The sequence below is a fragment of the Myotis davidii genome, unplaced genomic scaffold (genome assembly GCF_000327345.1).
Source record: "Myotis davidii unplaced genomic scaffold, ASM32734v1 scaffold187, whole genome shotgun sequence".
Lineage (NCBI taxonomy): Eukaryota > Metazoa > Chordata > Mammalia > Chiroptera > Vespertilionidae > Myotis > Myotis davidii.
The window spans coordinates 794127-813234 of NW_006383018.1; the positions used below are offsets into that span (position 1 = coordinate 794127).

The 19108-nt window shown below is 41.7% G+C and overlaps 1 protein-coding gene across 10 annotated transcripts in view; it reads left to right on the top strand.

Moving 5' to 3' along the window:
- The window catches only part of ADAM22 (ADAM metallopeptidase domain 22), a 175056-nt gene extending 160397 nt beyond the window's left edge, over positions 1–14659 (top strand). For 4 of the 10 annotated variants that reach the window (XM_015558317.1, XM_006779168.2, XM_006779171.2 and 1 more), the window contains 4 exons: positions 1160–1270; positions 4850–4879; positions 9110–9233; positions 13277–14659. In XM_015558317.1, the coding sequence (XP_015413803.1) occupies positions 1160–1270; positions 4850–4879; positions 9110–9233; positions 13277–13297 (286 nt within the window). In that variant the 3' untranslated portion in view covers positions 13298–14659. Of the gene's footprint in view, positions 1–1159; positions 1271–3466; positions 3554–4849; positions 4880–9109; positions 9234–13276 lie in introns of all 10 variants that reach the window. The other 6 variants (XM_015558319.1, XM_006779175.2, XM_015558320.1 and 3 more) reach the window with 4 other exon arrangements.
- The last annotated feature ends 4449 nt before the right edge of the window (positions 14660–19108 follow it).

The window sequence follows — 19108 nt, forward strand, 5'->3', positions numbered from 1 at the left end:
GAAGTTTCCTAGAGGATATTTTACCATAGAAACAATAGATAGGTTCAAGTGATACCATTGCATGGCCCAGAATGGCATCATAGAACTCCATCATAAATAACTAATCTGTTAGAGTTTATCTTATACATCCCCAAAGTGCTTGGATGCTTTAGGACTCATTGTGGATAAACTCTTCTTGGAATGTTGTTTGATTTATTTTGCATGAGGTCACCTGGTGAAGGGCTCCTTAACTTATCCCAGTGGCTCACAGAAGTATAGATGAAATCGCAAAATGTTCTTCAGAACTTCCTGCTGTTTAGTTTTCTAACAGTATTTCGTATAACAATGCTTTGAAAACTCAAGTGACTAAGAAAAAAGATCCAACATTATATTAAAACTGTGAGTTTAGGACCCAAAGGATACTTGGTATTGAGCAAGATTCATAACAGTGTTTTTTAGAGCGATCACTTATTTTTACAATTTTTTCTGTAAAATTCCCACTTGCATCATATGATAAATATTATGCTGCTAGCTTCCCCTTGAGAAATCTTGCCTGTGAGATAATTTAGTTATAACATTTAATAAGAGATCATAATGGAATTATCTTTACGAAGAAGAAATATAAAGGATTCCCTCAGAGTTTTCAGACTTTCCAGATTTGGGTTACATGTCTCATGCTACCTAAATGAAGCCAAGTCTATGAAGCTGACCACACACCTATTGTACAGGCACGATACTGCAGATATATATTTTTTTTCTTAGAAGGAATACTAATACATAGCATATCAAGAATTATATTGACAAGTTTTTTTAATCCTTTCCATATTTGTTAAATAATCTCATTTGCCTCTGATATAACTCATCATTTGTGTGACCGTATGAGAAGCAGAATGACCATGGAAAAACACATCTTTTTAATTTTTTTAGACTAAGAGGCATTACCAGATCTGTTATTGCAACATTCCTTTTAGTATCTCATCATCCCACAGGATGATGAAACGTTGGGACATGAATTAAAACATGCACCACAAACGCATACTCTGCTAATTAACAACACAAGATATCCTGGTTTAATGTATTGTTTTCCCCCCCTGAAAGCTTTTGCATCTTCCTCACTGTTGTACGTGATGTTAAACCAGTTTTTGGCTTAGACTTTGTATTATATATTGTGTTTTTACAGGAGGGAGCCCCAAGCACCTGAGCCTGGGCACTCCCTCGCCCAGACAGTCCCATCCCAAGGCATAAGCCCAGGGGGCTCTGACAGCCCCCAGACAGGGAGTCTGGATCACAGGTCAGTCTCCACCTGCCCCTCCATTCTGGGCTGCCACTTAATCTCCCTCCAAGTCCCTTCCTTGGCTGAGAACAGGGTCATTTAATCTCTGACGGACCCCGGACGTCTGCTCAGAAGTGGTCCTGGTCCAGCCAGCACCAGCTAGTTTTCCTCTGCCTTTCTCTCCTGGAGAGCACACAGAGCTCACCTCTCCTGTCTGATGCATTTTATTTTATTTTTTGCATGTTGCGCTACAAGCCAAGTCAAGCCGCATAGGCAGGTTTATAGCAGTTTGATAAAACCCCATCACTCCAGCCACCACGACCTAGAGTATTAGGATCCCCGGGAGGAGCAACAATTGAGAGCTCTCTCCGGTGACCTCTAGTGAAGTGATCACACCCATCTGAGATGCTCCCTGAGAAGAAAGAAAAGGTCCGTCAGGGGCAAGTCAAGCCATGTGGCTGCAGGTTTCATGGAATGGCCATGGCACCAGTCCTCTGAGCTTCTAAGGTTGTCAGCGAGAGGAACACGTGTCTCTTGGATGTGGCCACCTGCCTGTGGGTGACCCGGTTTGCTGTGTGGCTATGTGTCACCTGGTGACAGCCGCTGCATGGGCTTTCCCCACAGTTTTCCCCAGGCCCCAGCGTTCACCAGTCTTCATCTGTGGCTGCACTTGCTTTTTGATTATTTTCTTTTGGTTTGGAGTCTCAGTGGACATCTTGATGCAAGTTTTAATGGCTATCTCTGTGAAAAGCACAAGTTGGCAATGATTGTGGCTAAAGGCAAAACTAGTGTGAGTTGTTCCAGAATCAAGGGACACTATCTTAGCAAAAATGGTCTTGGAAGCATATAAAGTACCTGACCCTTCTCTAAGGAGGGCACTCCATGAACTATTTTATCGCATATATTGGGTATAGCTAAAAACAAAGGAAATGACTATGGGGAAAAAATAATCTAATTTGTTTATGTAACTATGACAGTATAGTCTTGACTTAAATGTATTTGCATTTAAACACTTAAATGTATTTACAAACTAAAACTAAATATGGAGGAAAGGAGCAAACTGCACCCACAAATAGGATATTTTATCATTTCCCCTGGTTTGTTTCCAAATAATCTTAAAAGCTTATAGAGCTTGATCTTCATTGCCTATAGTGTTTCTAGAAGTTACTTTTTAAAATGAGAAAACTCAGTAAAATTTCCAAATTAATCCAAGGCTGAATTTGTTGAATCTAGATTTATTTTAAGAGAGCAAATACTAAGGGAACATGCTTTTGCTTGCCACCCCCCCCCCACCCCCGCAAGTCTGCACCCCTCCCCCAGGGTAAAAATAAAAGGAAACTCTGAAAAGAAAACAAAACTTGCACTCCCAATTTTACTACCTTTAAGATTTTCCTTTGTGATTAATTCTGATGGAGACTTTGCCAGATCCGCCTGGGAAATGCTAACTTCGGCCATTATTATCTGCTGTCCATCACTCACACGGTGCTCACACACCCAGAAGGTAACCTATGAGGGCCGTTTCACAATGGAAAATGAACACTTTAGTCTGGAGTGCAAGCGGACGAGGAAGGACCATGGCAGCCGCACCTCAATTACTAAACCCAGCCTGAAGGTCACGGAGGCCTGCTGGGACCACGATAAATGTGCGTTGGGGCTCCAGAATCAGAAGAGTGAGACCTTTCCCGCTCCTTCTAGAACTGACTGGAGCACCTTTCTTGTTAAATTCCAGCTTGGGATCTGCTCTCAGGAGAAAGAGGCCATTTAAAGTCTTCCCTTTCATATTGGAAAGAGAACGTGGCTCCTTGCCATTGTTCTTGGGGCGATGTGCCCAAACCCCAGGTTGGAATGGCAGCCCTTGGGGGTCTCAGAAAATGCCATTACCATTTGAAAACCAAGGAGCCCAATGAGAGGTGGCCTGGAAAATGCCCCTTTGGAGGTGGGTGAATGGGATTGCTCTGAGTCCCTTTGGGAAACCACTGGAGAGGCTCTCCTGAAATGTGAATCGGTCCTAGAAGGCCGTGAGCCTTTGGTAGCCGAGTTTCTGCTCATGTGATTGTACCGACTGCCTCATAACCACCCACATCCATCCTGGTTTGTTTGCCATGGTCACTTGCATTTGGAGGGTGAAGAACATCCTTGCTAAGCTTGTGCTGTGTGTTTTCAGATTTTTCTATCTTGTTCTGCTTTCTTTGTTCCTTCCATTGCTTTCTGCAGGTATTTAAGCCCATGGTTCAAAAGAGACTATAATGTAGCTAAGTGGGTAGAAGATGTGAATAAAAACACTGAAGGACCATACTTTAGGTATTTTATAAATTAATTTTATATCCTTTTCAAACTCTCCCAGCACATACAAATACTGTAGTGTGACTGGCTCTCCATCTTGTATCTCCCAATACAAGCTCCCAGAGGTGGAGAGGGTCCTTGTTTCTTTGCTGCCTTTTGATTGATCTCTGTCTTGGGCTTCATGAGCAAGTCTAGCTCTTTTCTGAATGTTTCGAATGAAGCCACATGAAAGGGTTGCCACTTAGTGCATGTCCTTGTTACCATCTTGAGCTTTTTAGTAGCTTTCTTGTTCATTTAATGCTATGTAGTGTTCTATGGGCATGAAACATCCTTTCCACTAATAAAGAAGCACTATTAACCCGAGCAATTTAATTTCTAGAATTTACTTATTCCATAGTGCATTTTTCCTACTTACCACCTTAAGAGTGCATAGTGCATACGAAAATTCAAGGGAAAATACGAAAAGGAATTAAATGCAATTGGAGAAATTTTACTTCGAGTAAAAGCAATGATTAGCTGTAACTTGAAAATTATTGAGAGAATATTGGCCACATGAGAGTGTATAGAATGAGTTTAGGTTGTATTTGTTCAGTCCAACCATTTGCTACCAGAGAAGGGCTGTGCTGACAAGTGCTTTACAGATTCTCAACAAAGCTAAGGAATTTTTTTTTTATTCCAATAAAAATGCTGTGTCTAACACTTCAGATAGAACAGGAAGCAGATCTGCAACATGCCCTTGATTCCCAAACAAGCAGGTAGAGCATCTGTACATTTCAGAAACGAGCATATTTACTCAATTCACTGCAACTCAAAGAGAATTTCCAAGAGCTCTCAATGCCATTTTTTCACTCTTTATAATATCAGAGTGATTTCCTTAAGACAAATGTCCACTTTTACTTTGTGACAGTTAATATAAAGAAGAAAATATAGGCTGAACTGCTGCCTCTGCTGAACACAACTTAACTATAAGCTTTTGATTACTTATTGCCATGACTTGGGTCAGCATTTAATAGATATCAAAATATATATGTGTATCTAACTCCCGGCACCCATGTAAGGTGGACTTTCTCTTCCTGTGTACCATTTAGTTTAGACATGTATAGTTTGAGAAAATGATTAGACCTGCCTGCATTTGAATTTGATCCATACATTCGCATATGCCCCAAGGAAAGCATAATCCCTGCCTGCTCACAGAAATATATCCTGCTTTTTTACCCCACCTTTCCCTCTTGCCCTGTCCCTCTGCTTATACCACTTTCCCACTGAACCTCATACACATACACTCACATTCAAACATCCCGCCCTCACCTGTAGCTCCCAAGATGGCCAGCGTCAGGAAGACAGGTAAGATGGTTTGGAATGTCATTTGGAATCTTGGCTCACCTGCAGTCCCGTTTCTCCTCTCTGTCTTCCTCGGGCTTGTGGGCAGATTATAACTTGTATTAGTCATGGAACCAAAAGAGAACATCTTTGGTCCTATGTGGGCTAGGGCTGTTATGCCTAAGTGGACTTAGCGTTTTGCAGCAACAATTTATGAAATGGTACCCCGGAAGAGTTGATTCACCTCCCCTGGGTGAGCTGAGTAGTATATGTGGCTCCCAGAGAAGAGGTCACATTTCTTCCAATCGGCACCCAGATCTGCCCAGAAGCTGCATGACTAAACTCAAGTTGGATGGGGAGTGGCTTTAGCACCCCCGGTTGCACGTGCAAAGCTGCAAGGGCAATTTTAGAAGGTTCCTTTATCGCCTCTGGTAATATGACATGTGGGTTTCCACAGCAGATAGTCATATTAAGAAGCAATGTTTTTTAGTTTGTTAAGGGTAATCAATATAGAATTTCTGTGGAAGTGGTGAATTATTGAGATACCCCAGGGCTTTCCACACAAGGATTTTAAGACAACAGAAAGAATTTCATCCACTCTCCATCCAAGCCGTGCCTCACATCGCAGGCCCCGAGTGCATCCATGCCTTGGCTGACGCCCTTTGCCAACCCTATGCTTAAGCTCAGGTCTGCTTCATTGGCTGCCAGGTCATTCAGGATCACTTTTCCTGTCAAAACCATCAATGAGGGCAAAGGTCTCTTTATTAATGACCCCTGTGTGGTGTGAGGTTTCTGGCATCGTTACCAAAATGCAATGGGGACTTAATGAATGCAGGAAACAGGTCCAAAATACAGCCAGCTCTTTAACATATAGTAATCACATCACCACAAAGAGCAAAGCAAATGCCAAAAGACGCTGAGTGATCATTGTGCCTCAGTACTGTGCTCCCTTCCGCAGTGCTCATGTGACTGGTTGCTCAGATTGTCATGAGCATACATTCCAGACTTTAGGAAGGAGTGGGTGGGTCAGGGCAAGAGAATGATCTCCCCACACCTAGGTCCTGGAGCTAGTTCCGTGGGTGACAGGGCTTTCCAAGCCCCTGGGAGGTATCCTTACTCTTGGGTATTAGCGGATGGATTACTCACTTCATCACCAGATTTTGGTCCATTCCCATGACCTCATGGAAAATGCTGTAACTCTGAAAATGAACTTAATAACGGTCATGTATTGTGTGCCTTTATTTCTCACATCAGGAGATGTAGATATTCTTATTCCCTTTCTCTGGATGGAGGAAACTGAGGCACAAAGAGTAACTCAAGGTAGCACAGCCAGTTTTAGAACCAGAATTGGCTCTGACTCCAAAATCTATTCCCTTTCCATTTCACTGTAATTATACTTAAAAGTAACAGGGTGGGCATTGACTACGTAAATCCTATCCTCGGATACTTGATAAACCCTTAAGGATTAGGCTACCATTAAATCTGCAAGTGAACACAGCCAAGAGGTGGACCTGTGTCCCTTGTGTGTACCTGTGCTGGGGGGCAGAAGTGGACTGAGATTGGCCTTACAGGCATATCTCCTAAAGGCAAGCCCAGGAAATCTGCTGCAGCCGTAACACTTACCACAATGCACTGGCACACAGGCACAGTTCCATTGTGTAATTCTAAATGGCACCCACTATGGTTATGATGGTTTTTAAAAATGCAGTGATGTTAATGGGTAGCATTTGCCCAAAGATTGCTTTGTCAGTGAATAAGCTGGGCCCATGCCTGGGTTCCAGTGAAAGCGATCGAAACCACCGGGCAAGTAGCCAGGGTCAGAAAAGAGCCTAGAGGTGGTTTGGAAGAAATGTCAACTTTGTTTTTGTTTTCCCTAAACTGATTTACCCTGCCCTGTTCTCTTATTTTGACTCTTGCTCTGGGGCTCTCCATCCCCCTCACCCCAAGATAATCCCCTTTATGCTCTCACATTCCACCCAACCTCCAGGACCCCATGCCCCTCCCCTAAACAAAACCGAGCTGCTTAGCTTCTCTCCCCTCAGGTTCCAAGTATGAGTTAGCCTGTGTGTTCATGTGCAGTTTCTTTGGGGTTCTGGAGAATACCGCCTCTTTTGTTTAAAGTCATTATTGGCTTTGGTCATGGAAAGGTATTTGAGGGGAAGACTGGACCGTAGTCCTCATTGGAATGGCGATGTATGTGTACAAAGCTGGTCATTTCCACTCATGGCCCAGTGAATGGCTGGCATGACTTTGAAGCTATAAGCTAATGGCTCATGTTAAGGACACATATACTGCAGCAAATTAAACTAGTCTTGCATGATCCCCTAAAGTAACTGAGATTTAGTTGTTTGTATATCTGACTAGCTTTCTGGAACTGGGATATCTTCTCAGTGGTGATTAGGCTAAAAATCTGAACGGAGGTTAATGTCCCTTGTTTTAGAAAGTTGTATTTAAATACAAAAGTTTGTCCTCATTCCACATATATTGAATTTGTTTACTAAAGTTCATAGTCCTGTTTTAAAAATCATTAGTTTCTGAGTTAGAAAATTATGTTGTAGTACATCACTTTAATAGTACTTTAGAGGATTTGAAGTACTAACATTCTTCGTTCTACCCACGTGCTCCACAGTGGAGAGCATTGACACAAGAGAAGTCAGTCGAAATAGTCTAAGTCACACTAAAAAGTGGTTCTGGACATTTCTCAAAAACAGAGGGAACATTAGGAATTCTAGATTAAAAGCAAACAGAATCACTCTTGATTCTTTAAATTGAGCGAGAACGTTCAGGGTTTGTAGGAAAAAAAATATTTTAAAACAGTAGCTTGCATTCAGTGTTCATAAAACAGAAACTGATTTGAAAACCATGACAGAACCAGAGCAAAGGATAATGTATGGATGGGAACTAACATTTAAACTAAGGAAGGAAGAAAGACATCTTTATGCCATTGGATACGGTATAGGCTGCAGATCTTCTCCTAGGCAGTATTATACCGCCCTTCCCCCCACCCCCGCCCCATGCACCCTGGTGGAGTCAGTCACTCACAGGAAGCTGATGAGGTGCATTCTTCAGAAATCAGGGCTTGAGCTCTAATGTGACAGTGTAAGCAGTTCAGTTGTGTAGGTCACATTACCACTTTGCACCAGGAGCTGAGGAGTCATGGATGTGTAGTGGTGACATTTATGAATGGATAGCTACTGCTAAATCATCACATCTATCTTCCACTGATATGTTATGAGGTGACGCTTTTCACTCTTAGCTGGGTTCTTTTGTTTTGTTTCGTTTTATTAACTTTAAAGACAACATGGCAAATATGGGCTCTTCCAGTGTGCTCTGTTTAGTCACAAATATTAACCACCACACGTGCACAATCAACAAGAACAGCATAATATGCCAAGAGCTTATATATAATCTTTCATTTGGAGCATCTCCATGATGGAGAGAACACATATTATCCAAATAGGAAGGGGTCTTGTCATTGTGTTATTTTTTAGTTTTTAGTAAAATTCCAATCACACTATAGCCACCTTATTGACACACCAAGTGTACCTACATGAGTTAGCAAGATCCACGTCTATGGCCTAGAATCCTCCCCTGCAGACAGGCTGGTTGGAGGGACTAATCAGACCATTTTTGTATGTTCTCATCAGACTCTTTGTTTGGCTGGAACTCTGCACTCCTTACTGCTTGCATGTTTACTAATTTATTATTAAAATCACTGTATTTGCCTTTGTTCTTTCACAACTAACACATTGGCCTCTGAATGCATGAGTTTTGTGTAAATGGTGTGTGACTTAGCAACTAATAAATGTAGCATTTGTATTGTATTTGGGGGCCTTAAAAATAGAATTGGAATAACTGTGCTAAAAATATATATTTTTTAATTTATGTGGTAAAAATAAGGCAGACTATTGAGATGTTGTATACTTAATTCACCATTTTGAGCTCTTAGAATAATTTTATCCCTTCTCCATTTTAGCTTTTTATTCCATAGGACACTCCATTCTTGGCTTTCTAGTTGAAAGTATGATTCTGTGTACTAACATTTAAACAGTCCATTGCAGTTATAGGTTAGGAAGATAAAATGCCAGCATTCCAGTGTTGTGAATGACATTGTCTCCCAATAGCTAACCCTCTGCAGTAGTGGCCTATGAAAGTAGAAGTCAGAGGGTTTGTTCTGAACCCACTTTTCAGATATTTGAAAAAGATATTAGGCCATCACATAATATTTATTTCATGTGTTCTCAAACGTCTCAGGACTTTATCTCCTGCCAAGTCTCCATCTTCATCAACTGGGTCTATTGCCTCCAGCAGAAAATACCCCTACCCAATGCCTCCACTTCCCGACGAGGAGAAGAAAGTGAACCGACAAAGTGCCAGGGTATGTGAAAGCTTCCTCCATACGCTAATGTCATTGGTCATGACCGTTTATGAGTTCATCTGTTCAAAGAGAGAACTCTTTTTTCTTCTTTGTTCATAAGCAAAAGCAAAAAATTAAGTTTGAAAAATATAGGATTCTTGGGGCATTGAGGCTCAGATTTATATTTGCAAATTATTTTAATCACTGCATTGATAGATTCTAGAAATATTTGGTGTATATTAAGGATTTATTGCTATATATTTACATCTCATTATTCAGTGTAGCTAATATATTACTACCTGCCAGAGAGCCCAGTTTGCTTACTCAGAACTTTTTCTGGCTAATAACACCCAATAGGATTTTAGAAGCAGTAAATCAGATCAGTGTCTTGGAGATGGGGGTGGAATTTGGCAACAAAGAAAGGGGACTTCAAAATTTGTAATATTTAGAGTAGACAATAGGTATGGTGAAATTTAGCAACCTTTTATATTTTAAAAAGCCAGATTTAGCCCTACCTGGTTTGGCTCAGTGGATAGAGCATCAGCCCACAGACTGAAGTATCGTAGGTTCAACAAGGGCATGTGCCTGGGTTGCAGGCCCAATCCCTGGCCCTGGTCAGGGTATGTGTGGGAGGCAACCAGTCAATGTGTCTCTCTCACATTGATGTTTCTCTCTCTTTGTCTCTCCCTCTCCCTTTCACTTTCTCTAAAAATCAATGGAGAAATATCCTTGTATGAGGATTAACAACAATAAAAAGCCAGACTTAAAAATATTCATTGAGTTGATTATTTTTATAAATATAAGGTTCACCAGCTATTTCATTTAAATACTAAGTCCTCTTTTACATCTTAATCATGATTCTAATCAGTCTTACAGATTAGATGCATTGTTCCCAAACAGATCCATTATGTGAAAAGTGAGATACAGTGGAGTTTAGAGAGGCAGACCAGCCCTTCAAGGCTTAAGTGACAAGTATAATTGAAGAATAATTACCTTAATTGATGTCCTGGCTCTGTTGTGGTCAGTTACATTGTAATGTTGATATTCTCAGAGATAATTTTGCAAAAAAAGTAAAATAAAATAAGTTTTTAAAAGCCTGGCAGATTTATCTGCTAATGTGTCCTGGGTTCCTAGGCTCTTTGGTTTTGAACGATATTTCAGAGCTTTTTTGATCCTGAACCGAAATTATGGAGTTCAAGGTAAATGTGGATCATTCAAATTTTAACTCCCTCAACTCAAAGTCAGTAAGAAAACACATTATAAGCTGATTACTAAATAAAAAAGACTTTTAAAACAATCAGTGGTGCTTTGTTAATTATATAAAAATTATCTTTATATGTTAATATATAAAATGATAAAAGATGAAAAGGAAGAAGATAACTCAGATATACCTGGCCGGCATGGCTCAGTGGTTGAGCATCAACCTATGAACCAGGAGGTCACAGTTCCATTCCTGGTCAGGGCACATGCCTGGGAATCATGATTCTTTCTCAGCGTTCATGTGTCTATCTCTCTCTCTCCTCTCCCTCTCCCTTCCTCTCTGAAATCAATAAAAATATATTTTTTAAAAAGATATAACTCAGATTCCTAGTATTCAACTTTCAGGCCTTAAAACAGGGCTTGTTAATAAGCATACAGCTTTTCATGATATGTGTATGTGGTTATGAAATCTAAGGCGATCTCACTCCTTCCCTCACTGGGGAATTGCCAAGTATCTCTCCCCGATAAATTGTCTTCATTGCTGCTTTTGCTAGAAAGTTGGGGTGTCATGCCAGGGTGCACGGTTTTAGAAACTTTCCTGCAGGAGAATTCCTGAGAATGACCAATCCCCAGAAGACATGGCTGACCATGGTGCCTTCCTGGGCAGCATGGGGAGCAGTAAAGACTGTAGCCTCTGGGACCGTTGTGTGAAAGGCCTGGCTAGTTCTGTCCACTGTGGACCATTCACATGAGCGTATAACAGGGTCCTGCAGAATAGGCAGCCCCTGTCTTCAGGCTGTTTTTGTGGGCTGTGGCGAATCAAAGCAGCAGATCTTTTTTAAAAATATATATATTTTATTGCCCTAACCGGTTTGGCTCAGCGGATAGAGCGTCGGCCTGCGCACTCTCTGTAAAAAATCAATATATATGTTAAATATATTTTATTGATTTTTTACAGAGAGGAGGGAGAGGGATAGAGAGTCAGAAACATTGATGAGAGAGAAACAAACCGTTTAGGGCATAACCAGCAGATCTTTCTATCAGCAAACCGTCTATTACAGCGATACAGACATGGCCAAGGTCATGTACTGTCCTAAAAGTGATGGCGTGGCGATTTTTAGCTTCTTTGTCCTGTCAGGGGTCATCGTGGCCTTCAGGTTTTCCCAGTGTCATTTCTTTGTTCTTCTTTTGGCAAGCTGTCACTTATTTTTTATTTATTTTTAAAAATATACTTTTTATTGATTTTAGAGAGGAAAGGAGAGGGAGAGAAGCATTAGATAAAAACATTAATGATGAGAGAGAATCACTGATTGGCTGCCTTCTACATGTCCCACACTGGGGATCGAGCCTGCAACCTGGGCATGTGCCCTGACTGGGAATCGAACTGTGACCTCCTGGTTCATAGGTCTACACTCAGTCACTGAGCCAAGTGTGCTGGGCTGTCACTTATTTTTTAATCTTCCTAACCATTTGTGAGGAAACTAGACTCACTGAAGCCTGAACTCTTTATTACTCCATGCCATCCTGTGAGCATCAATCCAGATCTTCCTTCCCTCAAACTCCTGCAAGCCATTCATGGTCACCTGTCTTCACCAACACGGATTATCCCCCCACAGTGATCCTCACAGTTAGAGATTTGGTTTACAAAGTGTGAGGAGGTGGCTGTCTTTTTAAGTGAGAAGGACATCTAAAGGTGACCTGAGGTCGATAACACTGGTGGTTGTACCACAGTTCTGTGGGGTCGCCAGCCTGGGCATCAGCATAAGAATCCATGAAGATTCAAGAGAACATATTAGGGGAACCTGTATAGAAATATCCATTTAGTTCTTTAGTTATTTCTTTGTTTTCATTCCCAGAAACTCATTAGTTATATGCCCCACACTTCCAGTAAAAGTGGAAATTGGATGCAACCGAAGTCACCCTTAGGCTTTCTTTGTTCATGTTTATAATAATTATACCCAAATCATATTGTCTGGAAACATAATTTATCAGCTAGATATTTTTTAAAAAATTGGCCTTCCTTCTCTGATGAACTGAGTTACATTCATATTTAATCATGCCAAAGTTGCTTCCAGTCCATTAAGGCAATTACTGAACATCATGGAAATTAGATATGAACAGGGCCAATATAAAGAGCTGGTGGCAGAGGCAAGGAGAGGGAAGAGGTGAGGAATTAAGGCTTTGATGTCCTGCCCTGGATGCATCATTGTACTCTGACATGTCAGCTCCCAGGAGAAGACACTGTTCTAGGTGGTAGAGATGGAATTGGAGGATGTATAACCTGGTCATAGGCCCAGGGCAGTGATTTTGAAGTGGGTGGTGGTGGAATCATACTTCCCTGAGGTCAGTACTCAGTGTTGGCTGTACATGGGATTGTCTGAGGCCTGAGTCCCACTTAGAGAGACTGGTTTGGTGCATTGTCCAGGAAGTGGGATTTAAAAAATGTCCCCAGACCACTGAGCTGTGCCAGTGGACTGAGAACCACTGCTCCAGCTGGCTATTTCAGAATCTCAGGGAAAGAAGGGGGGTAGTTTAAAGAAACAACATTTTAAAGTGTTTCATTTGAGACAATCTTTAATGTATTCAAAACTTTGAGTTACATAAATGAGGATGAGAGGAGTCATTTTGTATTAAAAGATGACGGTTGTTAAAAAGGTCGAGATATTGGTTTAGAGGTAAGAGAAAGTGCTAAAAAATAGTGTTTGTTTTATCCATTTATTAGACTTCTTAAATTACACATTAGCGTGTGTCTCCACAATCACATAAGTATGGGTGGAGTCACCAAATCCTTCTCATCTTCATAGCTCAGAATACGTTTGTTTCCTGCCTTCACAGTGTGCAATTTGCTTTTCTCTGTTGTGCAGCTCTGGGAGACATCCATTTAAGATCAACTGTTTACACGTGACACATCGAAACTGTTTACTTCACCTTTTATAGACACCCAGCCTCACGGAATCACTGCAAATCTATCTGCTCTCCAGACGATATGAACCCCCTGGAGATGCCTGACGGAGAAGCCGAGTCTCACATCCGGAGACTGTTTTCTTTTTGTCACTGGCTTAGGATTTAACTGAACCTTGAGAAGAACTACTGAAACGTTACACTATAACATGGAGCAGTAAAGGTCCTGGTATATTAATGGACAATCCGCATGACAGATATATGTAGAAGTATCGCTAAAACTAACTCACACGACCCAAATGTAGCAAGTTTTCTAAGGGACAATAGTGGATTCAGAACTTGGTGTTCTGAGGCCCATCCTTGCTGTGTAGACAGTGATGCTGTGTGCATGATGCTTCAGTTTATTGTTTTCCACATTTAAGGAAACAACATCCCATAATAGACACTAGCATGCAGGGCTAAGGCATATAGGATTTTTCTGCAGGACTTTAACGCTTTGAGAGGCCAATATCCCATATGCTAACTTTAAACATGTATTTTTAGGGGTTTTTTGTGTGTGTGTGTTTTTTTTTTACTTTTCATATTTATATCAGCATATGAGGACAATTGTACATATGTCAACATTTTTAAAATTAAAAAGCAGCTGTTCCACACAGTGTATTTTGCCAAATGCCTCAAAACAATCAGTCACAGTCACATCATTGTTATCCATCAGATGATCTCTAAAGAGTAGAAGCAGGTGATGTTGTAAATATAGTAGTAGTCAGTGCTGCAAATGTATCTCCATAATTGGTATTTGTCCAAAACATGTGACATCCCTTTAAACTGTGCATAGTGTGGAGGCAGTTTTATTGTGTCTTTAGTTGACCAGGAGGACAGCAAAACTCATGGCCTCCACTGCTTACAGGGGCACCATCCAGTAGGGCAGCTGTCCTGCCTGCAGGCCCTCTATGCCGTGGCTGCTCCCCGGGGGTCCTCCAACCTGCTCACTGTTCTCCTGGGGGCTACAGTGGCTGCCTCAACGGCTGCTCTATTTCAGCGTAGGAGCACATCTGCTGGTTTCCCTCTGGAGGCCTGTGAGCTCCACAGAAGTACATCCTGCTGAGACTTAGCAAGTGCATCAAAGATGCCTGAGACCACAGGCTGCTGCTGCATTGATGGTTCCCAACTTGTGAATACTCCAACCCAGTGATTTTCAACCTTTTTAATCTCATGGCACCCATAAACTAATTACTAAAATTATGCTGCACACCAAAAACTGTATTTCTTGCTGATCTGGCAAAAAAAAATGATATAATTTTGATTCATTGACACCGGATGGCTATTATTGTGTTGGCTGTTGTCTATTTTTTTTTTAATTTGACAATCTAAGAGAAAAGTGGTCAGTGCTTCTGACTAAATAGTCAGGTATTGCATATTTTAAAAATTCTTGAGGCACACCAGTTGAAAATTGCTACTCTAACCCCTTGTGGCCTAAAGTTTTGTTCTTTATCAAAATTTTACAGCCACCTTTATCTGTGAAATGAATAATTTGTTTTGCTAAAAAAGAAACTTTCACACTGCGTACTAAGGACATTCATCATCAGTGGGATGTGGGAGTCCCAACAGGTCATTCTGCGCTGACTTGGAAGCGAGAGGCTGGGCGGTTCTACCAGTTGGGCTGGGAAGCCTCACCTTTTAAGAAGGGTTAAAAGAAACCTAAAGCCACAAGTGTGCAGTAAGGTGCCGTTACCCAAACAGCTGGCCCGGGAGAGAACCTGATATTTTGAACTCTGTGTTTTTTTAATCCATGGAAAAGTGAGAAATCTATTCAAGGCCCTTCTTTACAAGCAGAATTTGATGAGGTCACCAGGCGGCTCTGTCATTCTAAAGAAACGTCCCAAGGACACTTCCCTCTCAAGCTCAGAAACTGATGGGATCAACCACATCCTCTGCGGTGAAGAGTACTTCTGAGTTCCTTCATGTTCTCTCCTTTTTCTTGAGAGGAATGGAATCTGCAGACAAGATTGCAGAAGTATCTTCTGAAGTTGATCTCTCCCAAGAGGATTCACGGACAAAATCCATGTCTTTTCCATGGGTGGTCATCTGGGATCCCCAAACGGAAGGGCCGAGTTAGAAGGCGATGTGTTTTACTGTGTGTTTATGTCTCTGAATGGACCTCTTTTCTGGAAGTCTTTGAAAATATTTGAAAAATCAATTTAATTATCCAAAATGGTAAAGTTTAAACAGTGTTTTTCATGACAGGAAGGGATGTAACTGTCAAGACTACAAAAACAACAACGATCCATCAGACTAAAGGTTGGGTGAGTGTTGGGTGACCTTGCCACCTAGCGCAGGCCAAGGGCAGGAGAGCAGATAGATTTAAAGATACAGCAAATAAAGTGGCTTTTGACCCAGATCACTTTAATGTGCACTGAATGTTTTCTGGTATTGAGTGTAAAAAAATGCTAATGTATAAGGTTTATTTTGACTATAAAAGAGTTTATAGATTTGAATGTAAGGTACCTTGTGTATATATGCTCCCTAGTTGCAGTTACATAGGCCCTAATGTGAAAGAATCAAAAATAGATAACTATGTAATCAACAGATCTCCCCTACCCATCTCTTTCCTGACCTTCTCAATTATTTTTTACATGAAAATGATTATTTCAAGTGGAAATTGTTATGATGTGCCTTTGGGGCAACATGGTTGCTCTAGAGCAGGGGTGAGGAACCTTTTTTTCTGCCAAGGGCCATTTGGATATTTATAACATTATTCATGGGCCATACAAAATTATCCACTTAAAAATTAGCCTGCTCTATTTGGTCAAACATTTAATTAACTCACCCCTAATGCCTTGGCAGGGCCAGGCCAAATGATTTCTCGGGCCTTATCCGACCCGGGCCAGACATTCCCCATCCCTGCTCTAGAGGTATGTATGTAGTTTATCGTCATCCTTGGTCATAACCTTCATATGGAACTGAATGAAAGTGTTTTGTTTTATTTGCAGAGAGAATATGATTTTATAGTAGTTTTAATGTTGTCTTCTCAGTATCTACTCTATCTAAGAATGTTTAAACATCCTTACAGCCATTTGCAAGATTCTTTGGCAAGTTTGTAATCTCAGTGGGTAATTTCGAGAAGTACCTATATGTGTACACATAGTTGGTGTTCTAGAGGTATTAAATCTAAATACCTATCGATGACTTTTCATCCACAGAGGCAGGGAGAATGGACCCATGACACTAAACACAAGCACAGTGTTATTTTTTTAATTATCTATTTTGGAGGCCTGTGAGGCCACAGAGCCCTTTGTATTGTGTAACTAATATCTGTATCTCCCTTCCCCAGTCCATTGTAGGGCCTGCCTGTTGTGCTAAGCAGAGAAGAGCAGTTATCTGGCCTGTGTGTTCCATTGTATGCCTTTTTCCTCTTCCCAAAGTTCTGTGCATAGGTAAGACTTCAGATTGACAACCCTGCGGCCTGAGATGTTCCATTTAACCCATTACAGTGTAGTATGATTTAAAGAAACATTTAAATCTCCCCACGAAGAGTGTCAGCAAGGGAGGTGTGGGGTCACAGGGAGCCCTGAAGGAACCTCTGTCTCAGGCTAACTGGTCTCTGTGTCCAGCCACTCTCCTTAGACGGGAAGTGCATCCTCCCCTGCCTCTTCTAGCCAGAGTGTAGCCCCCAGGCTCATAGTCTGTGAAAGGAACAAACTCAAACAGTGCCGCCTCGTGCAGGCTTTCCATTTGCTATGACTGCTGTGTTTTGTGGGTTTGTTTTTTTTTTTTTACAAAAACCCCAGTGCTATTCCTTAAAAAAAAGTTGACTAATAAAGTAAATGGAAGGTTAAAATGCAAACCATATTTTGATACAAGTGCTATTAAGTGATAATACAGTTCCTCTCTCACTTTACCCTTGCTTAAAAAAAAAAGCGTTTAATATTGTGTTTATATATAAGGTCAGACCAGCATAGATTTCTGAACATAAGATTGATAAACTTTCTAAAAGAAGTTTCTAAAAGATAGAATTAAATAATTTGCTCACTTCCAGAGAAGGAAGTCGTTCTCTCTCTTCATTCTCTCTCTCTCTCTCTCTCTCTCCAGTTGCCTCCTCTGTGATGCTCTCTCTCTCTCTCTCTCTCATTGATTCCCTTGTAGATTTGCATCACTTAATTATGCCCATGGCCCCAGATCTCTTGGGGCTACTTTACTTCTTATCTTTGTAGATGTTGCTCTTTGCTTTGTTACCTATAGTTATCTATGGGCCAAAGGAAATAACAGTACTTCAGCATTTCAAAATCAAGTCTGTTTATTTATTTATTTCATCCATTCTTTTTTTCTTTTTTCTTTTTTTTTTTTGGCTGTCATGTAGTTCTTAAATAACATATATTTAGCACTTTAAATATTTCCTTGTTATTAACCATAATAATAAATTCTAACTGAAAGAGAAGATGATTTTTTTTTCCCACTTCATTTTGCTTGAAGGAAAGGGGAGCTTTTGGAAGCATATGGAGTAGCGTGCAGAGGATATGGAGAACAGTGCGGCAGTGAGTGAGGGGGTGCAGGAGTGAAGGGAGGGGAGGACGGCTGCTGCCACAGCCTGATTAGGAACCCCCTGCCGCCTGCTGCCTGGACGCGCTGCGGGCAGCACATTTCAATGCCAGCCTACAGGTTGGTAAGTTGGCATGGATTTTCCATGAAACCCTTCTATGTTTTCCTCTAAATCTGTCACCCACATGCTGCTTTTTTTTTTTCTTAAATGGAGTCAAGATGAATCCCACATTCTCAGTCTACTAACTTAAAATATATAAGCAGCACACATTCCTAGAGAATCTGGCTTAATTTGGAGCTCAGGTCTCCCTGCCCCCGAGATATTTTCTGACTTGGTAAGACTACTCTGAATTTGGATGCAACTTTCCTCCCAAGGGGAGAGTGAAGGACTTTTCAGAAATAGCTTCCCTGTGTATTGGAGTGCGAGGTGGCCAGCCTGCCCATCCTGGTGTGTGTGTGTGTGTTGGGGGAGCAGCCACACCTGCTGGGAGCCGTGGGCGCATGCTCATAGCATATGCTCTGCGGGCAGGTGCTTTGAATCGCCAGAGGAGCTTTCCCAGCACACCTGCAGCAGCAGAGCGAACAGAGACCAGCGGGACCTCAGACAGCAGGGCGTACTATTTCTGTTCACACTTATTCATTGCTTTGTCAGAGTCCCCAGAATGGAGCATCTTCTGATTCGGTTTATAAGTAGAAAACACATTAAAACAAAACAAAAACCTGCCTAGTATTTGTGCCCTTTATATCCAGAGCCCGACAGACAGTAAGCATCCTCGCTGTGGGGTTTGAGAGATGCTCCCAGACCCTCCTACTTCCGAAGTCGCTCCCCTCCCAGTAGCTGTCAGCCTTTTTCTCCTGACTAGGAACTTGCACTGTCACCGAGGTAAGTCCCTTTTTTGGCCTAAATTGGCACTTGGGGGAAGGAGAGGGATGTAGAATAGGGGGCAGAGGCACCTTTAGTCTTCTCCCCGGGGCACCTGGGCACGAGGTGCAGTGTTTCAGGATGGAGGGGAGATACGAAGCAGCCAGCCTTGGGGTGCTGGCACAGGAGCAGAATGGAGATCCGCTCCCAGCTCAGGAGCTAACCGTGCAGATGGACCCAGGATGGCCACTTGGGGTGAGGTGGGGAGAGGTGCCGCGTGCCTACAACAGACAGGCCTGAGTGCTCTGCAGTGTTACCGCGTGTTGGCTTTTAATACTTCATGGTCCAGCCGTGATGGGCCAGTCACTGCTGCTGCTGCATTGTTCATAGCACCTGC